A 20,844-nucleotide genomic window follows, 5' to 3' on the forward strand; every position below is an offset into this window, starting at 1 on the left:
ATTGGACCAGAAAGGCAATTCAAACTCAGGTGTTATATGCAGAAGATTTGTGAAATATAAGTAGATGTGAGCGTTCTGCTGCAACAGTGAAAGCGCATGAAAGACAGCGGGGGATATCAGCTTAAGGAGCCTGGAGGAAGAAGAGCTACGCCTCCCACACAAGCACACACTTGTAAAACCCCCACATCTTTCATTCCCGTTCCTCCCTCCAAATCTCTCCAGTTTGCAACATATATTTCTCCTGAGCCTCGGTGTGGGACCGAGGGTGTTTAAATTTTCATTTTTAAGAATCTTCTTAGTTCTGCTGTAACGGTGTGCTGCAGCTTGGCCAGGACAATATGTACTGACAGTGGTACTCTCACCATTAATTCAAAGGCCTCCACCAATCCCCGGCCGCCACAGAGTGCTGTTGCCTAGCAACCACTTAGTGTGAAGCAGGGAGGTATGCTGCTGAGGGCCAAGGTAGACAGCCTTGATCGTATTCTCATCAGGACCCATCAGCTTGCCAAATGCCATCTTCTCAGCAATGTGTTGGCTAATAATGACCGTGATGATTCGTTAGTGAGCACCAACAGGATGCAGCACACACAGCTACTGACAGTGTTATCTCTAGCAGGATATCAAATTATTTAAAAACCTGACAAACAAGTTGGTATCAATTTTTATTTCCCAAAATAGTCACATATAATGAAATCTATATTAAAGCAAGAAACACAAATGGAAAAAGGTGAGAGGAGAATAAGAAATAAAAAGACAATTTATAAAGACTTCCTTTGGAATGTTAGCTGTGTATATATATATATATATATATATATATATATATATATATATATATATATATATATATATATATATATATATATATATATATAGAGAGAGATATATATATATATAGGAGATATATATATATATATATATATATATATATATATATATAGATATATATATATATAGATATATCTATATATATATATTCCTATATATCTATATATATATAATAGATATATATAGGCTATATATACCCTATATATCTTTTTTTAGGTTTTCTGATGCCATCATACTTCCATCCCAACATTATTACTTGTCTAATATGGATGATGAGACAAGTTGGCTCCAGTGCTTTAGCTAGAATTGTTCATTTTTTAGGGATCATTTGGTCTCCAATTTCTGTCCAAACTCCTTGATGGTGTCCGTGGCCTTGTCCGCAGCTTTCCCTATGGCTGCCTGAGTCTGTCTGCCAGCCTCTTGAGCAGCTTCAGAGTCAGAGTGAAGCAGAGGAGAAATATTTAGGATGTCATCTTAACTATTAAACTGAAGAAAGTTGTGCAGGGTTAAACCTTTGTTATCAACTCACATGCAAACGTACTAAGTGTAAGCATATACCTGTGCATATGAAAAGCTCATATCCAACAGATTTAATTTATTGTAACAATTTGAGGATTCAGTATATGAAACCAAATTCAACCATGCTAAGGTGGTGAGTGAATTTGTAGTCCTGTCTTAACACACAGTGTTAGGTTAAGTGAAATATGAGGTCATTTTAGGAGCTTATCTTACATCGACTAATGAACATTTCATTTGGGAGCAAAGTTTTTTCATCCCCTGCCCACTTGTTTGCTCAGAGTAATATATCTGTATGATTATAATGCTCCAAAGACAGAGGAGTGTGCACTTTACCTGTGTTGGCTGTTTCTTTGGAGGAGTCTGCCACCTGCTGCACAGCTTCCTGAGCTGCCTGCACTGGAAAACACACAGACAGGGACTTACAGTGACTGAAAAAAATATTGGTTAGAAAAATATCCTTGCTTTTTAAGAATTCATTTCATAGTAAATGATTTACTCTTCTACGATCTCAAAGTCATTTACATATAAAAGATCATTTTAAACAGAAAAAAAAGATTTCAACCAAGAAAGACAAACCATTGTGAAAAGAAAAAGCCTTTTCTGTCTACCAGACCTTACACCGGCCCTGCCTGCGGTGTCTTACAGCAGTAGTTTTGTACCTGCAGTGTCTGTGACTCCCTTCGCGGCCGAGTGGCTCGTGCCTTTCAGGCTCTCAAAGGATTTCTTGAACGAGGCCATGGCTCCTGTCTCTGTCCCTGCAGCGTCCACACATCCGTCTGAGCCGGCAGCAGCGGGAGAGGCTGTTTAATACTCTCCGTTTGAGCCCAACACCAGCGAGCCTGCACGTTCCAGCCGGATTAACCCAGACAAAACCCACCCAAAAGGGGCCCGATCAGACTGGCATCCCAACTATGGCAGCGTCCTGCCAATTGCCAGAGCCCGCTCAGCAGATTTTACACATCCTGTAATCACACCCCCAGACAAGAGTGAGCAAAAAGGAAAACATGTGAGGACGATGCATAATAGAGCCTCAATTAGATCAACTGGCAGAAAAAAAAACAAAAAACAGAATTGGTTACAAGAGGTTTAAAATCTAATAAGTGATCAATGCCAAAAGCGAGTATAAAATTATCAAACAACACTAACAAATGCTTTCTTTTTTTTTTACTTTTTATTTACAGAGGAATGTATGTCTGGCTTAACACATAAACCTTTATACTGACAAGTCCTGCAATTTAAAGCACATATTGATATGACAACCATTATGATTTCAAGACATAATATATTGACTTTAACTTGTTAAAATCTTCAGTACACACAAACACACGCACACACACACACAAACATGTATACTCTGTCAATTTCTAACAGATTTACTGGAATGATTTCACGAGCAACTATAAAGATACAATGTAAAAAAAAAACTCTTAATTGAAAAAAGTTCAAAGAAATTTCCAGAGAAATGCAGAAAAAAAAGGAAAGAATCCACAAACAGGCATTGTCGACACTCAGGAGGATATTATTGTTTTCATATCTGCTTGCAACCGGACATATTTATTTTTTCCCACTCCCAATGTCTCATTGGAAGAGGATGAACATCTATTGCACATTTCTTTTAAATACAGATACACACAAGCACAAAGTCACTAGCCCTGGCTCTGGTCTCATTTCATTGGGAGGGAGTCAAGGAAATGAGACAGAGAGGACAACTCCTACATCTCAATAAATACCTACACTCAACACATTACATTAATAACATGACATTTACAATATATAATAATAAAAGTTTTGTCTTGAAGGAAGAACATTTTTCAGTGGGAATGCTTGTCTTTTTGTTGTGTTTTTTTGCAACAGGGTATAATTGTAATGGTTTCAGCATTTGTCCTTTTTATTGTTAGAAATATTATTGTGCTGCTGGTTGGTTGGTGGCTTGGACTGGTGCTTTTATGCTTCTGGCTCGTAGTCCTGGCTCTCCTGGGGAAAAGAAGAACCGGTTTTAGGAGACAGGCGGGTCAAATCTGCAGCACAGAGAAGCTCAAGGTTAAATTCAACAGAAAGACTTTGATTTAGACTTAATCGCATTAAAATCGTCTTCTATCGGGTTAAGAAGAATATACATGACAGAGGCCTTATTGTAACGCATGATCTCGCTGTGCTGAAGGTAATGATGTCACTCCATCACCGCTGTAAGCTCCTCTGCTGCTTCAGTGCCTCTCTGCAGCCTGCAGAGGGCAGCACAATCCTATACCAGCTTCAAGGACGTGTCGTGATCACATTCCCAGCATCCTTGTAACCCTGCACACGCCTCCTCCACGCACATGATAATAATGAAAAAAAAACGCGGCCTCCAGGAATGTGCAATAGGCTTAGGTCATCTGATGTGTTCACAAAACCAAGAGTGATACTGGATGAGATGGATTTATATCTCCAAATCCTCCCTAAGAGGGCTTGGTTCACTCTGCAGCACTCAGACTCCATGTTCACAGCAATGCAAGAAGACCCTGACATTACCCACAATGCACGGAGGCATAGAGCGTCATCACCACACCCATTCCGACAGAGCTTGCACATCGCTGGTGTAGCAAAGGGTGGGGGGAGGGGAAAGCGATGCGGAGGAGAGAGAGATGCAGGAGGACATGGATGACACAAGCGATACTGCCTCTGAGAAATTCACTTTTAATTTGCATCTTAGGGAATTTCTTAGTTGTATTCCTTTAAACTGATGCAATAATCCACTGACTGAGGCTGCAAGTGGAAATGGAAAGAAAATCCAACTAAATGCACTAAATAAATTAAACATTATTAGAGATCATGCAAAATCTCTCATTAAATCTTTTAACTGAAGCAGAATATTGTAAAATTCTCTGACAATGTAACAATTTTCTGGCTAAAAACATATCTAACGCAGTATTTAAATCATATATACTAGTAAAATTATCTTTTTAACATTATGTGCATTGTGGGATATTTTTATTCACTCTTGGCTATTTAAAAACTGGTTACAAAGCAATAGGTTCTGCACATTTTGTCTCGCCCTGACGGCCAAATTCCAAAAATAACCATCTGTGTCAGACTAGCATCCTTCCTCCACAAACGCACACACCCAACGCTCAGTGTAGGTAGCCGGTGCTATATTTACTGTACTCGCTATGTGGCAATTGGCTTGTTAAGCGCTCTGTTTTCATTCCCAGAGAAAAGAAGGATTACCTCAGCGTATGCTGTAGTGTTTGAGTGGGACAGAAGTGGAGGGTAAGTGTGGAGTGCTATTGAAATGCAATACAGCTCAAATGTGTAGCTATACAATGCTGGTGAACACTGATGAACCTCCATCTACTTTAACTGTGACTGCAGTCCCCGACTTTACCGGTTTTTTTACAGGCTTTTCCCAAAACATACAAAAAGCTATTCACTAAATAATCAAATAGTTTGATTTGAACACGGAGACGTGAGCTACATTTTGTAGAGCCCAGACATGTATGACATGTGTGTCGTGTAGGCTGATTACCTGCTGGGACTCATCATATGTCTCCCCTTCTGGCTGCAGCATTGCATCTCCCTGGCCCTCCATGGCCTCCTGCCCGTACTCCTCAGGCTGCGGAGACAGAGAAAGGAAGATGGAGACGATGAAGAAAGAAAAAAAAAAGTAATAGAAGCAACTATACATATTCCTAGTACATCATCATTACATTCGAGTCACAGAGCTCAGCATCCTTTTTTCTGAAAAATACCTGATGATCTTTGTGGTACAGTACTACAATGTGATGTGCAACAATATGAACCCCTGGAATGCATTTTGAATGAATCATCACCCGATATCAATCTTTAAAACAACAAAACAGTTACCGCTTATTTTAACCCTAGAATCTATAAAGACTCTCACAGACTGTTGCACAACAAAAAAGGTTTTTTTTAACCCATTTCTTTAGTTGCAGGGGCAGTTCCAAATCCAGGAAACCTGTCATACAATATGTCCTTGCTCTTTTTGTACAACACGATAAAATTATGAATGCTTTATTTTGTATGAAAATATTAAATAATAGAAGGGAACATCAATAGCCACAAATGTAAGTGATAGAGTTCTTAAAGTCTGGTTCACATCGTAGAAATGAAGTGTGGAGCGTTTGGAGAAGGTAACAGATTTGCAATTTTTTTTTTGATTGTGCAGGGGACAGAATATTCTTTCATCTAGATGGTTAGAAGAAGATTATGGAAATATCTTCAGAACAATGGTAAGTGTTGATAAAAAACCTTGGGTTTTTAGTCATGCTAGCAGCACGTCAGTCCATCCACCGACAAAAACAACTGATAAAAGAAAGGCCAAAACTGGGGCTAGAGCCCAAAACCAACAAAGCCTTAGTCTGTCTCTCAGCATTTCTCTCACCTGTCCAGTCTGTGGCACTCTGCCCAAAGCACAGTGGCTTTAACTGAAGACATAAATCTTTAAAAATGGCTAACAAATATAACATTTCATGTCCCAAAAAGGAGAAACAGTTTCCTAAAACAGCTGGGCACTGTGATTTTCAGCCAACATTACTCAAGCAGGAGGAAATTGTGCATTTATCTGGGACTATTTTCAGCTGTGGACTAAAACACATTTGGTGCTCTGAGAGTATGTATTTACAGCAACCGAAAAATGTAGGTTAAATTAAAACTGACTTTATTGGCCTGTGTTAATTATAATAAAGGAACATGTCACCAAATGCAACAGTGTGGCTTAATGACATGTTTTTAAGCGTTTTTGGACTTGGACAACAATAGAGGCACAGAGAAGTATAGGTTTCATTGACAATGAGAGAAATATAGAGTACCACCAGCCTTATCTTTTAAAGGGTGCGCTATGCAGTTTTGGCCATTTCTTCGCTGTTTTCTCATTTTTTTTGCTGGCAGGTTTCTCTATAGAGCCCCCCCTACAGCTTCGGAATATATTTGGCAGCTCCGATGTTTACTTGTGTCTGACTCCTCGCTCGGTCAGTCTGCCGTTTCCTCTTTCTCTGTTCCTCCGACAATGCCTTCCTAGTTTTCTGCTCCTTTTTTGCCGGCTCAGCCATGACGATAGTGTAAAAAACTCCATCGCTACCTTGTTAGCCGGTTCCTGAATGGGCGTATGTGTGCAGTGCCATGAAGCAATTTGTTACATCGCGAGACCTGATATCATGCCGCCGGCCGAAAGTTGCAAGGGTGGTTTTTCTGCTCACAGGCGCTAGGGGGGGGGGTAGCGAGACGACCACCATTCAACTCGAAAAAAGTCATGTAACCATTCCAATGACTCCGAAGCTGTTCAGTTAAGGTAAAGTAAGCTAAACAAACTGCATAGTTCCCCTAAAGTGAAACTGATATTTATTGATTGATATATTGACACTCAGCCTTGACCTCAGCAGGTGTAAACAAACTGCATCTCCTTTTGAGAGCTTTGTGAAGCAGACAGCGCTCCATCATTGCTGCACCTGCTACTACGAGCCCTTAAAACAAAGCTAGTGGGTCACCACACATTTATTTTTAAACCCAGCACTAATCAAGTTAATTAGGTCAGCGAAGAACAGGCCATAATCCTATGGACTGTATCAAGCTGGTGTTATTGCTTTAAGCCCGCCAACACGATTAGCATGGCCTTAAACGCTGCACAATGGGAAACCACCATAAAGACACACCTTATCAGATGGATCATTGCCTGGGAAAAAGTGAACATGGAAAAGGCTCTTTAAGTGATTGTAAGAGAAGGAAAAAGGTCACATGTGAATTCAGTTGAGACTCAAGCACAACAGAAGCTGTTTAGGTCTCTCTTTAAGATTATTTGGTAACACTTGACTTGAAGGTGTCTACATAAGAGTGACATGACAAAAACCAAATGACACTTACTAAAAAAGGCATTATGTCATAAACGTTTATGACTTGTTTATAATGTTTATGACATGTTCATGACAGTGTCATGTCACTCTTATTTAGATACCTTCAAGTAAAGTGTAACCGATTATTTTAAGTATTCTAAGTGAAATATTGTATTCTATAAATGGATTATGTAAATGCAATTTTAATGTGCAGAATACTGGCAATTTTGTTCTTGAAAATATCTGCAGGATACAGTTAAACAGAGTGGATGTACCGCCCAGCATGTGCTAGTGAAGCTAAGCTACAACTGAACAAAAAGGGCATGTGTTAAAAATGTCAACAGTTTAACAATCTATTTTCAGGGTGTTGAAATGAGTAGTTTTATCACTCAGATAGTGGCTCCGAGAAGCCTATTAGAGTAGGCTGTCAGATTTATGAGATTAGCGAGTCACTGGAGAGGGTCCAACCCTGAGGGATGAAGGCTTCGGACCTCCCCGTGTCACTGACAGCGAAAGACAAAATGTTAACATACTGACAAGGCACGGACAGGTCAATTTAACAAGCCAAAAACAATGAATAAAATGTGTATCACTCAAATGTCCAAGCTTGGCTATATGTAGATTTTTCCATGTTCTGTGTTTGTGAAAGTCAAATCTGTTCCACCTCTCTCCTCAGATCGAAGTGTGTATAAACTGATATGAGAGGAGACAGTAAGTGGTGACATTAGCAGAGGTCTTCAGGGGTCAGATTGTGTTAAAGAAAGCTGATATTCCCACAGAGAGATTGGACAGTGAAATAGACTGGGAACTGAAGCTTTGTCAAAGAGTGAAAGCAGCTGCCTGTGTAAAACAACAATTCATCCTCAGGAACTCTCAAGTGTAAAGCTGTCAATCAGCAGTTTACCCATTTACATTTTACATTGTAAATGTTGAGGAAAGCTGAATCATGCTGTGGAGAGTTTTATTCTTGCAAGTGCTGAGAAACGTGTTTAGAACTTAAATACACAAGGAAACACTCGTTCTCAAAAATATTATTTTTCCTCTGGTTTGAGACATTCAAATACAGCAAAGTTCTGTGCACACAGCAGAGGCATAAAACAGATGCCGACCAGTAACTCTATATTGAAGTGACACGCAAATTCATCAGCCCGTGTTTATCCCTGCTGTCTAAATCTGGCTCCGCTACAACCACAATCCTGTACAGACTTTAATGAACACAACTTTTAGCAAGTTGCCAACTGTAAGTGAGGCTTGGATCTGGAACGGAGGTTTCTTTTTATCGGTCACGTTTTCTCATGCACATGTGCACAAACATAAGTAGACTCAATCAAGAATAACAGTAAACTGTTTGTTTACCATGCATATACAAGGCAGTTTTTAGTCATTTCATTATATGCATGCATTTAAAAAGGGGCACTCCATTGATTTTACATATTTAATTTCGTTGTCAGGAAGAGTGCTACTCAGCCTGTGAAAACACTCGTATAATATCTTTTGTGGCTCTGAAGGAAGTTTTGCAAATAACCCCAAAGACACTATTGGGTTGCATTTTGGGAAAAGTATGATTCAGTAATTTAGGGATTAAAGTCAGGATATATCAGGCTCAATGGGGTTTTAAGCCCACAACGTCTCCTTCCAGGCAGCGCTGCGACCGTTGACTTCAAGGCACCTAATCCTAACCCTAACCATTGCCTAATCAACTTCAAGGCAGCGCTGCGACCATTGACTTTAAGGTACCTAACCCTAACCACCCTAACTATCCAGCGGTTCTTTTAACCTTCTTTTAATATCTGGCAGTCTTTTAAACAGCCCCCTCTTTTATTATTTAACCGAACCCGTTTTTTTTAAGGAGTTTTTTAAAGTGTTTTATTCACACCAGTGGTCCCCTTGTGCCCATGCCCCTTGTAGCACCCTTTCTGGGTGCTGCGTTTTAACCCAAACCTAACCATTGCCTAATCCTAGTGCCTTCCAGGCAGCGCTGCCTGGAAGGAGACGTTGGGGGCTTAAAACACTGATAAACAAGTATCAGCCACCACTGCTTCAATTTTGGCCATTCTCTTTTAAATCTGTATAGTGTGAGTGCCAAAACTTTGTGGAAGTGAAATATTAAATTGGTGGAATATCTCTTTAAAAAATTTTTTTCAATTTGAAGTATAAAGGGTGTCATTCAATGCATTTTGTGTAAGGGCCAGGGGTTTTGGTAAAGGTGTAAAAATTATTTTGTACGGCATTACCTAATCCTACCCTCTGATCATAATCAAACTATTAATGAAACAATTACTCAAAAAATGTAATAGCTAATTAACAAAAAATATAAAAAATATTTGAGAGTGATTAGAGTTTTTATCAAGAATTAACAGGTTCCATCTCCTTAAATTGTGAGGATTTGCTGTTTTTCTGTGTTTAATATTATTGGAAATGTCATATCTTAAGGTTTCAGACAAAACAAACAACTTTCAAGACGGCATTTTGAGCTCTGGAAACGTATGATATAGATACTCTTATCATACATCATATAAAGCTTTTAAATGTGCATTGCAGTTTTCTTTCCAATCGGCTTTGATGTCATTTCACAGTTAAGGGCCAACTGACTGTATTACTGGAACACACTGAAGAAACTACAACAGTGTGTTACGCATCTCTATGTGTGCTAGCAGGGAGCTGATGGTGACTGTAATGGCGTACATACATTCATGTCAGCAGGAAACTCGTCCTTTTTCCCGAGGCCAGTGGCAGCGACAATGTTCCCGTAGGCTCCAGTGGTCTTCTCAGCCACTGTCGGTAAAGACACACAAACATCATGTACACACAACACACACACACAATGTAACAATATCTCAACTGATTCAGCAGACAGATTAAAAGCATGCACATGATGTCCGCCCTCTTTTGTTTCCTAATTGATTATTGTACAGTACACAGTGACCACTTACACATTCCCCCTGCAACGCACACCCCGCCCACCATCACCATAATGAATTTGCCATTTCCCATTTAGAAGTGAGTGTCTTGTCACTGTAATGAAACTGAGCGTGTTATTGCTACAGTAATGATGTTTCGGTTTGACTAACAGAAGGAAAACTCACCTGTGCCCACGCTGTCTTTGGCCTTGTTACCTGAATGAACAAAACCAAGAAAATTGTTAGAAAAGTTCCTTCAATTACCATTTCATATTTTGCCTTTCAAGTTAATGATCTTATGTGTATAGATATGGGAACTTTCAACTTGCTAGAGATGGTCCGATACCATTTTTTGCTTCCCGATTACGATTCCCGATCTTGTGTATCGGCCGATACCGAGTACCAATCCGATACCAGTGTGTCATATATTTTATTATGTCTTAACAGCTGTACAGTACGATCACCGTGTGTGAGTGTGTTATGATTTCTACCTTTGTTGTACAGCCTGGCTCAGGTTAAACTGTTTGTGAAACATGAACAAGCACAAACAATGAGCGCAATAGAACTTTCTTTTACCGTTCAGTTTGACAGGGAGTCAAACGGAAAAAGAACTACTTAAAAGGTAGATTTTCTTCATAAACTCCAGCACTTCCCGATACCAGCATTGTAGGCAGCATCGGAGGCTTTTCCGATACTGGTATCGGTATTGGAACATCACTAGTTAAAATGCACAATTTCTAAGCAACTTGCTCTTTCCCACCTTGACAGGTCAAATACCATCTACCTGACAGCATGATTCATGACACACTGATGCTGCAGACATGATGAAAAGTGGTATTAATTCAAAGACACAGCACTGCAGCGTCCTGTTCATCACTGCTTACATGATGACACACTGTCACTCACAACAAATCGGTTTTCACATGAGTGATGCCATATCAGTTTCTTTTTTATTCACAGTTTTTCACAGCTCCAGAGGCAATAGAGAGAAATCATGGCTGCAGCACTCGGGTTGCTTGGTACTTTTATTGTGAGGAGTTATTAAACTTTGTGGTCGGCTGAAATCAAAACTACCAATCAATTCTCTCACCTTTGGCAGACCTCATCCATCTACACTAAGGGTGTTATGATTTCGATTTGAAATCGACCAAAATTAAGTCACAATCTTGAATTTCGAGTAAAACAAAATTGAATCATCGATGCTGCCACGCCCCCATGTCACGTCCGGTCGGCTTGCCAAGCGGAAAAAAAACAAACCCGTGTAGCCTGCTCGAGGTAGTCCATTTCCTGATTGATTCTACCACCACTCCAGTGGAGGCGCTAATGAGCTAGATTACTACACACAGTAGCAGAAGAAGACAAGCTACACACAACGGAGCATACACCGGTCGCACTCAGCTTGAGCGAAGCGCTGCCAGCACGAATGAGGTAAAAAAAACAGGAGTGAGTCGTTCATTCTCCCGGTTCAGTAACACTACTCGGGTTAATTAACCGGCTCTTCGGTCAGTTCGTCAACACTAGTGTTGAAGTGCTGCGAGTCAGTCAACTTCCTCTAACTGAGCTACAGACAGTCAAAAGATAGCATGGCAACTGCAGATGCAGGAGACCCATCAACACTTCTTTCACTGAAGTGGAAAGTATTTTTGTATTTTCAGTGAGTTATGTTGACAACATTTGCGTTGTCGACAAAAAAGCCAAGGTGGAGGGTGGGGGTGTGGCCTTGACCAACTGCCACTTTGCTCATATGAAAGCCATGATGTCTCTCTTTCTCATGGGTGGGCCAAATTCTCTGGACGGGCAAAGCAGAGAAAAGGGAGGTAACCTTGCTCCTTATGAGGTCATAAGGAGCAAGGTTATCTCCCCTTCGACCCATCAGAGACCCTGTTTACACGTACATGGTTATTTTTACAAACGGAGACATTTCCCTTCTTTGTACCCTTCGTTTACACGCAAACGGAGAATTTGCCTCTGAAACCGAGTCTTTCTAAAAACTCTGGCCAGAGTGGATATTTCTGAAAACTTCGTTTGCACGATTGCATGTAAACTGAGACAAACGGAGGTTTAGACAGCCGAGAGAGAGAAAGAGGAAGTGATTGGTTGCTGTTGTTGCTATTTTCGGGATTCTGATTGGCTAACGTGGGCTTGAGCTTTTCGTTACACCGCCACCTACAGGTTTGGCATGCTCTTGGTTGCATTGACGGCATATATATACACGGGTACATGTAAACGAACACTTTTCTGAAAACTGACAGCTGTGCACGATGTTATTTTTGAAAACGGAGAGGAAATGTCCGTTTATGAAAATAGCCGGCCACGTGTAAACGTAGCATGAGCTTTCATTTTCTCAAAGGCAGAGCAGGATACCCAGGGCTCAGTTTACACCTATCGCCATTTCTAGCCACTAGGGGACCATAGGCAGGCTGGGGGAACTCATATTAATGTTAAAAAAATGTCATAAAGTGAAATTTTCATGCCATGGGACCTTTAACACACTTAATTGTTCAGAGAAGACTATGGACATGGCTGTTTTATTGTTTTTTGTTGTGAACTTGAATGTCATCTTCTGTGAAGAAGACTGCAGTTACAAAAGAGAAACTAGATGGCAAGTTATAGATATATAAGTTATTGTTACATTATGTTGTTAATAAATGTTTTAAATCTGACAATGTAGCGTGATACATTGTGAACAAAGGTCAGATAGTATATTGCATAAAAGTCTAGTCTAAAAAGGCATAGCAACCTGTGCTTTAAAAATAAATAAATGTAAAAATCTAACCGTGACCTTAGAATCGAAAATGTAATCGATTCGAGAATTTGGAGAATCGTGACAGCCGTAATCTACACTGTACTCCATCAAGCTATTTGGGCAATCTACAGTGTGCCCACGGGTCCTGATCACTCAGGCCTTTTCAACCTCTCTACTTTGCAGCAGTAGAGAGGCCTGTGCCTTATTGGTCCCTGAGGGCATTTAAAAGCCAACAGAGGAGAGAAGAAATGATGATGAAGTATAGAACAGTCACTACAAAAGGCGAGCCTCAAAGCAAAACATACATCTAAGATGGGCATCCATTTAAGAATCTGCTCTGGTGAAGTGCATGCTACCGCACTACGTCTACAGTAACACGAACGGATGATAGTCGTGGGTAAGAATTTAGAAATATTAATAATTACAAATGACTTGTGCTATTTTGAAGCTTATTATTCTGCAGGAAAAAAACCTTAGCGTCAAATGAGAAAATGTTTTCTGTAACAGTTTCCTTTAATGAACACAAATATATATATATATATATATATATATATATATATATATATATATATATATATATATATATATATATGATTTGATTATCATTTTTGGGAAATGTGTTTCAAGCCTGTGAAGTGAAAAGGATGTAAAAGATTACAGTCACCTTGGTAGTTATAAAATACCAGACTAAATCTTGTCGCAAATGAATGTGTCTTGAGGACAAAAAAATTAGTACATAAGGACAAAAAGACTTGATGAACCAACACAACACAAATTAAGTTAAGTTAAGTTAATTTCACATGTGAACTCTCCCTTAAATATATACAATTATTACCACCTAAAATTTGATAATGCATCAAACTAATGATATAATCGAAACAGATTACTAAGAGTGATAATATTTTATAATGCAGTTTCAGGCTGAAGCTATGATTTAGCAAATGCTGGTTACAGAGATAACTGTAGAAAGGAGCTGCCATATACTGAGACAGCCATAGTAGGATACAGCAATGCTCTATGAATGAGGCTATTAGTTGTGACATTAAATGGCATCTAGTACAGCAGAGTTTTTTTTCATTTCCGCCTCCCCTTCTTGCCTTACTCAGGCTGACTGCTCAGCTCAGCTGGGTGGGCGTGCTGCAGCAGCTGTCAAAAGGTGGGCCACAGGCCAATCGGATCGCTCTTACCCCTCCTCCAAGAGGGGCCTTCAAGCAAATCATACGCAGCTTTCTAGGGCACCGCTATGCTCAACAAGCAGCACGCAGAAGCACGGAGATGCCTTACTGTGTACCACAGGCAAAAGGCATGAAGGGACGCAGCATGGAGAAGACGGAAATGAGACTGCACGTGTTTTGACTGCAGATTGACATGTTTGGTTCTGGTGATGAGTGAGAGGGACACAGTGCTAAATGTAGGGTAATTGGATTCCATCTAAATCCAGACACATCTGACAACTTATCCTGGAATACCCAACGTCTCTTCAATGCACCCTAAACTGTCACCGAATCAATGGTACGAGCTGGGAGATTGTACAACTACCAGCAGGTGTGTCACGGGAAATTTGGGGCCCCCTGACAACAGCTCAGCAACTGACCGAATACATATCTGTACTGACTGGTGGGTTCCAGGGCCCGTGTCCAGCTCTGAGTCTCCTGAGTGATCTGGCCCTCCCCCCCCCCATTCACACCAACAGACCAACTGTAAGCTGACCAGCAGAGCTGGCCAATATGGTAGAAATTATTCATCTTAAACAACAACAACATGGGGTCTGTCAGTACAGATATACAGTTGGTGAAATATGTGAAATCACATTAAATATAATAAAACAAGTGATGTTTATTACACTTAAATGTGTGGAACATTACAGTAATTTTTCCAGCAAAAATGCCAAACTAAATTTCTAGATCCAGCCTCTCAATCATCGTTGTAGACAGTAAGTCTTTGGTTTTGAACTGTTGCTTGGACAAAACAAGCGGTCTAATGACAAACTACTTGACCAATTGTATGATCAAGAAAATAATATTCAGATGAATTGCTAATGAAAATAGTTTTGAGTTGCAGACCTAGACATGTTACAACCAAAATATACAACTCCAATAAGGTTCTGGAAAATATAGTTGGTATCATTTTGTTTAACGTTTGAATTCATTGAGCTTGGAATTATGATTTAAATGATGAATTATGGCCCACCAAGACAGATAATTAAATAATGTATAGCACTGCCTTTGCAAGTGAAGTGTAAAGCTGGAATGTGACAACTGTGAAAGTTGGCCTTTTTTAATGTTAATGTCATTTTGATCACAAGATGATCAAAGAGATCGAGACAATGTTTTTTTGTACCTTTGACCAGCTGCATGTGTCAACGCACCTCCATGTCACATGTGTTTATTTGAATAATGATCTAAAGCAAGTGAAACTGATTGCGCCAATAATCTAGGGAACATTTTTGGCAATTGCACTTTAAAATCAGGCAACGTTGGAACTGATCTGTGCAGATATCTGCAATGGTGTCCATTACAAATTAAAGGGCACTGTTAAAGACAAAATCAGAGGCCTTTAGTCTGTTTGTCTCCAGGAGGTGACCGCAGGGATGAGACTGTTTTGCAATCTGCTGCCGTCCAATGCACTGACATGTGGCAAGAGCTGCTCCCACCATCCTGCTGCCCCACCCCCACCCCTGTTCCCATCCCCTGCCTGGAGCCCAGTCAAGTCAGGCGAGAGGGCACGAGGACATTCAGATCCTCGTATAACATCATGCACCTCAAAATAACTCCTTATACCACTGCATCCTTTTTAAAAACTACTAGTAAATACTGGATAGTGTACAAAGGGTAAAATGGCTGATTATTTAAATACTGCATCAGCCTATATAAGTAAAACAAAGATATCGACAAACTGTCAGTCTGATTTATTTATTAAATTACTGCTGCCATCATTTTTTTCAAATTTCAAGGAGTGTATTCAGTTGTACTTATCATGCTATACACTTTAACATAACTTACACCAATAAAACAAGTGTATTTTAGCGTAAACTGTGAGGAAACCATGCCGTACAGGATGCATGCTATGTATTATTCAAATAAAGAACGTTATTGTATAATCTAACCATTTGTTTCAGGACATATGAGGATGCTGCAGGAGCTGAATGATCAAATATCCTCTCTGCTGATTTGTTGCTGCTCCTGGAGATAGGAGGAACATTAGCAGTCTCGATGGGCCTGTGTATGATTTCCGTGTAAATTCACCTGCGGACAGATTTGTGATTGTCTTACCTACAAACATAACTCCTTCTCTAGTCTTTTCAGCCGCCACCGCAACTCCTTCCTTGGTCTTCTCCGCGGCCACAGCCATCCCCTCTTTCGCTTTAGACAAACCCTTCATAAAGACATCCATCTTGGCCGAATAACTGTGGAGAGATGGACCATACCTGCTGTCATTCACCGTAATTGCTATCACTGGGTACAAATGTGAATTCCATCTTATTTATATGCATGTGTGCATAGCTCATATTAATAAGCAGTTTTTGGTATATTATTTCTATCTATTTCTACAAACCTCTATGGATATCAGTGTATTATAGCACCATATGTTTTTATTTAGTAAAATAATGCAGCACCGCCTCCTATGGTGGATCCTGACAGCTGCAGTCCAGCCATCAGGCTGTAGTAAAACCACTCTGTTCACTCATGCATTCAATCCCCATGAATATGAAATATTCAAAAGGCAAAAACAAAAAATGTTTCAATGAAATGGTTAATTGTGGAGGGGCTCATTAATTATAGCTCGCCTGTAATGCTACTCTCAGTGGCAGCAATGGCAGGGCTGCGCCTGGGCCTTTTTAAGTGACTGTACATCACATTATACTAGAAGGTGGCATGTATTGCACGAGCTACACATCGTTGCTGGGGGAAGGGGAGCACGATCTCCACTATCACATCTACACGCATCACGGTTTTAACGTGGAATCGTGTGGATGTAATCTGAGTTTGTCCGATCACACGCAGCCAGGGGAACATTTAAATAAAACAGAGACGAGGCTGCAGACTAACAGCTCGAATGATATTCTTGCATTACACATTAACCCTTCAGAGTCCCATCCTGGGTGTTGCAGGTCAAGCCTTTAATTGCCACATGCATATAATTTCACGATGTCGACCATTTCTCACGTTTGCATCGGTGCCTGACTGTATTTGCCACTGCATTATTTTCCAGACACGATTTGATGATAATCTGATACAAAAAGCAGGAAAATTAACACATAGGCTATGTATATGCAGTAATATTGGTCAGGAGCTTTAAGTTGTTTTAGGCACGGTGCAAACCAGTGCCTTCCAGTGACGACGCTCACATGCATGGTCCTGAAACGGTGACATCTATATGCTTAAAAAAAGAACACTAATAAATAAATGCCAAGAAAAAAAAAACGAGTCCTTACCTATTTACAAATAGCCGTCGACTTGTCCCCTTATGATTCCGTCGCACAGTCGACTCACACTATCTCTAAATGGGAGATATTTTTCAAATGATCACTATAGGTGGGCCTACCGCGGGCTGATTTCCTCCAACAGGGACGGCCCCCTCCACGGTGCGGCTGAGACTATCACGTCCGCCCCCGACCCCTCCTCCTTTACTCCCCGCCCCTCTCTCTCTCGCTCTCTCTCTCCACCATCACTGCTTCCCTTACGGGTACAGCAAGGAATATGACCTCAACAGACACACCTCGACCCAGTGTCCATAACGAAAAAGCATGTAATATGGCTGTAAACTACCAATATGAATACTACAATCTCATTAAGTGCATTACTGTAGACTCTGGGTGCAATTATGAGCTCTCATTTGTCAACATATCACAACTGAAATGATGCTAGGACAAGCTTTTTATTTAGACTACCTGACCTACTTGACTAATGGTTTCTCATGGACTCCATTTTGGATTTTACTTTGCTACTGCAACCCCACATTGCACTAAAAACTGGTACAATTTGTATTGCCTTTCATTATGAAATATATCCCTCATCCAATATAGTCTTATGTTAAATAGTTTATTGCATATTTATTTTTAGCTGCCCCAATTAGCCATATACCAGTTGTCTTAAAGGGAAGACTATAGACTCTTATGAGGTGGAAGATGTTTGACACCAATAATCCCCCTGTGTAGTGTGCCAATACTGACATGCATGAAACAGGAGTGTGATCTGAGGGTGATACCATGTTGTGAAAGAGATGGGGGTGGATTGATTTAGCATTAAGGCTGTGCTTCATATTGACTTTTTTTTGTACCCGCTAGGGAAGTTATTGGGTGCTTTGAAAAGAAAAAACACGTATGAAGGCAGTCAATATAATTATTTCATAACCTTAAATAATTCAACAGACGAGTTATTTAATGTTAGCATATTTTGCACGCTGATTATTAGTCCTTATAAAGTCACAAGGTGATTTCTGCTTTGCATATTCATTGAAATTCAAAGCTAGCGGTCACAAGCCTGTGAGTTTATCGCGTCTTAATTTACGAGCACGCTGAACGTGCCTCAGCCAATCAGTGCAGACGATGACCTCAGATCGACTCATGGTAGATTGTCGAACATTCCATCAGGTCACGATGCTTTCTAGCGGACCAAAATAGAACAGGAGAAGACTAATTGCGCTAATAATGCTTTCGCTGGATACTACACGTTTCCCTAAGTTTCATTGATGTGCTGGATTTACAGCCTCGGCGAACCACCCCCTCCTTTTTTTTTACCCCCTGTCTGACGTACATACAGTGACGCCATCCTCTTTAGGAGTGGGTGAGTGATTATGAAATCCTCTTTCTTCCCCCCAACTCCCCCCTCCAGTTTGAGGAAATCCCAGATACCTACATCTCCTTGAAATTGTCCTGTCGTCTCATCTGGTCTCGGTGAGCATGAGTGGGCAGGCTATGGACATATGGCCATTATGTGCCATGTCCTGCAAGGAGGTAACCTAGTAAAGTATTACCACCATACTGTAAAATAGCGCCTTATGTGCTGTACCAGCCCAAACTACAACACTCACCTCCCATGTAATAGTTTTGCCAGGAGAGGAAATGAACTTTGAAGATGTGTATTTTACATATTTGGTATATGGCTTTGTAGGACAACATAGAGTAAACAATCGTGACTTGATTTTCAATCCTCCTATCAATTACATATTAGTGTGATTTGTGAGTAGTAGCTTGCAGTAAGTAAAAAAGCTTCCTCCTCCACTGAGACAGGCGCTGTCCAGGGTCCTGAATGGATGTATGTCTCTGTCCATGGTGCTGAACAGCTTCAGCCAAAATCCAACAGTCCTGTAGGATAGGATGCACGATATAAGGGGTTAAAAATGCTATTAGAAAACTTAACATACAGTTAACCGAGTTGTATTTCAAAGCTGCTTTTAGCCAAGCGGTGCAGTACATCAATTCAGTATCTTGGTTTCCTCACTGACTGTTTGTATTTGTAAGCCACATCTGCCCTCTTGTGGTCTTTTGTGATAACAGCATGCTAATTATTTTTCAGTTGCAGCATCCTTTACTGAAATTGCACATGAATATTAAATGCAGGGGTTGTTTTATGAGACCACACCATTATGTTCTTATAATAACAGAGACACCCTGTAATTGGTTGTTATAGCAAACATGTAGTGCCTACATACGGTATTAGCATCTTTTGTTTAAAATATATAAAGCAAACTTACCAAATTCATCTAATTAATTAAAACAACAACAACATTAATTTCAATTAAACCCAATTCAGGTAGAGTTCCTGGACAAAGTGAGATGGCGGATGTTTGCACATGCATTTGGATGTAAAGCACATTCAGTTCACTTTTAATGAAAAGTGCTATATAAATTAAATATAAAAAAAATGTTCTTGCCTGGACCAGAGCAACGGTTTGATTGTTTTTGAAACATCTCAGAAGTATGACACCCTTATCCCCACTCTCCCATGAACGTTTTTTTATTTTCTTTTTTTATCAAGAAAAGCTAACTTTTTTCTATGGCTCAGAGGATGGAAAATACTTTTTAGCAACAGTTGTAATTAAAATGTCATTAACATTACACATAATGTCAGCAACTGATTCATAAGTAAAGGCACATTTCAATTTTCTATTTCAATTCTTATTTCAATACTGTATTGCCATGTCAACACAGCTGATAGGAATTTGCTGCAGTGCAGCTCTTAAAACCAGAAAACACACACACACACACACACACACACACACACACACACACACACACACACACACACACACATACATACATACAGTATAAGTAAGTAAAAATATGTAAAATAAGATCAGCAAAAACAGTTATTACATGAATATATTCAAACATACATAATACAGTAGATTGTAATTTTACCAAAGGACCTACTTCAAATTCACTGATAATATGAAATTGTTAGAAAAATGATGATTTACATACTTTTTCTCTTGTTATTATTAAACTGTTTGCATTAGAAATACCATATTATAACATGGAGCCACTGCGTGTCCTTGTCTGAGCACGGTGTGATGCTGAGGAAAGAACATGCACTCTCTGACCAGATAGAGGAGACGACATCGACTCTGACCAGATAACAACTGACGACATCAAACTGTATTTCACTCATAAATAAGCCGATGTAGAGGGCTTCCAGTTAAGACATTTTCTGTACTATGCTGTAGTGCTGAAATTGGCTCCTTGAGTTCGCAAGTAAAAAACGAACTTGAAGATATCTTCAGTGTCTCTGTCTATTCTTGATAATATAACTATCCTAACAGAAAGGAAACAGTAAAAGTGACAATTGGTATAACATACATTTTCACTGTAAAAATACAAACGAAAACAAATCATTATTTCAGCTAAAAACAAAACTAGGCAAGCCTACTTCAGGTGGTGCTCGTTCCCAATCACAGGACGCCTTTGAATCACAGCCACAGCAAGCAGGAGGTCAGCAGATTCACCGAGCAGTAGGCTACTCTCTCTTCAAAGTAAAGTACTTAATGTATAGCCATACAGTTGTTAGATATGTTGCCAGTCTCCTTT

General features: G+C 39.9%; 1 protein-coding gene and 1 long non-coding RNA gene across 2 annotated transcripts; one reads left to right on the top strand and one right to left on the bottom strand.

Moving 5' to 3' along the window:
* Positions 1-2,606: 2,606 nt before the first annotated feature.
* sncb (synuclein, beta) lies at positions 2,607-17,410 on the bottom strand. Its single transcript, XM_039813768.1, has 6 exons — positions 17,251-17,410; positions 16,088-16,221; positions 10,256-10,285; positions 9,859-9,944; positions 4,850-4,936; positions 2,607-3,318 (listed from the first exon to the last, which is right to left on the bottom strand). Exons 2-6 carry the CDS (start codon positions 16,206-16,208, stop codon positions 3,289-3,291), a joined length of 354 nt encoding a protein of 117 aa, XP_039669702.1. The 5' UTR covers positions 16,209-16,221; positions 17,251-17,410; the 3' UTR covers positions 2,607-3,288.
* Positions 17,411-18,353: 943 nt separating this feature from the next.
* Positions 18,354-20,533, top strand: LOC120567003. Its single transcript, XR_005640505.1, has 2 exons — positions 18,354-18,601; positions 20,277-20,533. It is a non-coding gene; the product is annotated as an uncharacterized LOC120567003 (long non-coding RNA).
* The last annotated feature ends 311 nt before the right edge of the window (positions 20,534-20,844 follow it).

This window comes from Perca fluviatilis, chromosome 10, assembly GCF_010015445.1.
Source record: "Perca fluviatilis chromosome 10, GENO_Pfluv_1.0, whole genome shotgun sequence".
NCBI lineage: Eukaryota > Metazoa > Chordata > Actinopteri > Perciformes > Percidae > Perca > Perca fluviatilis.

Excerpts from the sequence above, each read along its gene's own strand:
- sncb (XM_039813768.1), bottom strand. The coding sequence starts at position 16,208 with ATGGATGTCTTTATGAAGGGTTTGTCTAAAGCGAAAGAGGGGATGGCT. Across the intron at positions 9,945-10,255 it reads CAAAGACAGCGTGGGCACAG|TGGCTGAGAAGACCACTGGA; the intron begins GTGAGTTTTCCT and ends CTTTACCGACAG. Across the intron at positions 4,937-9,858 it reads AGTTTCCTGCTGACATGAAT|CCTGAGGAGTACGGGCAGGA; the intron begins GTATGTACGCCA and ends CTGTCTCCGCAG.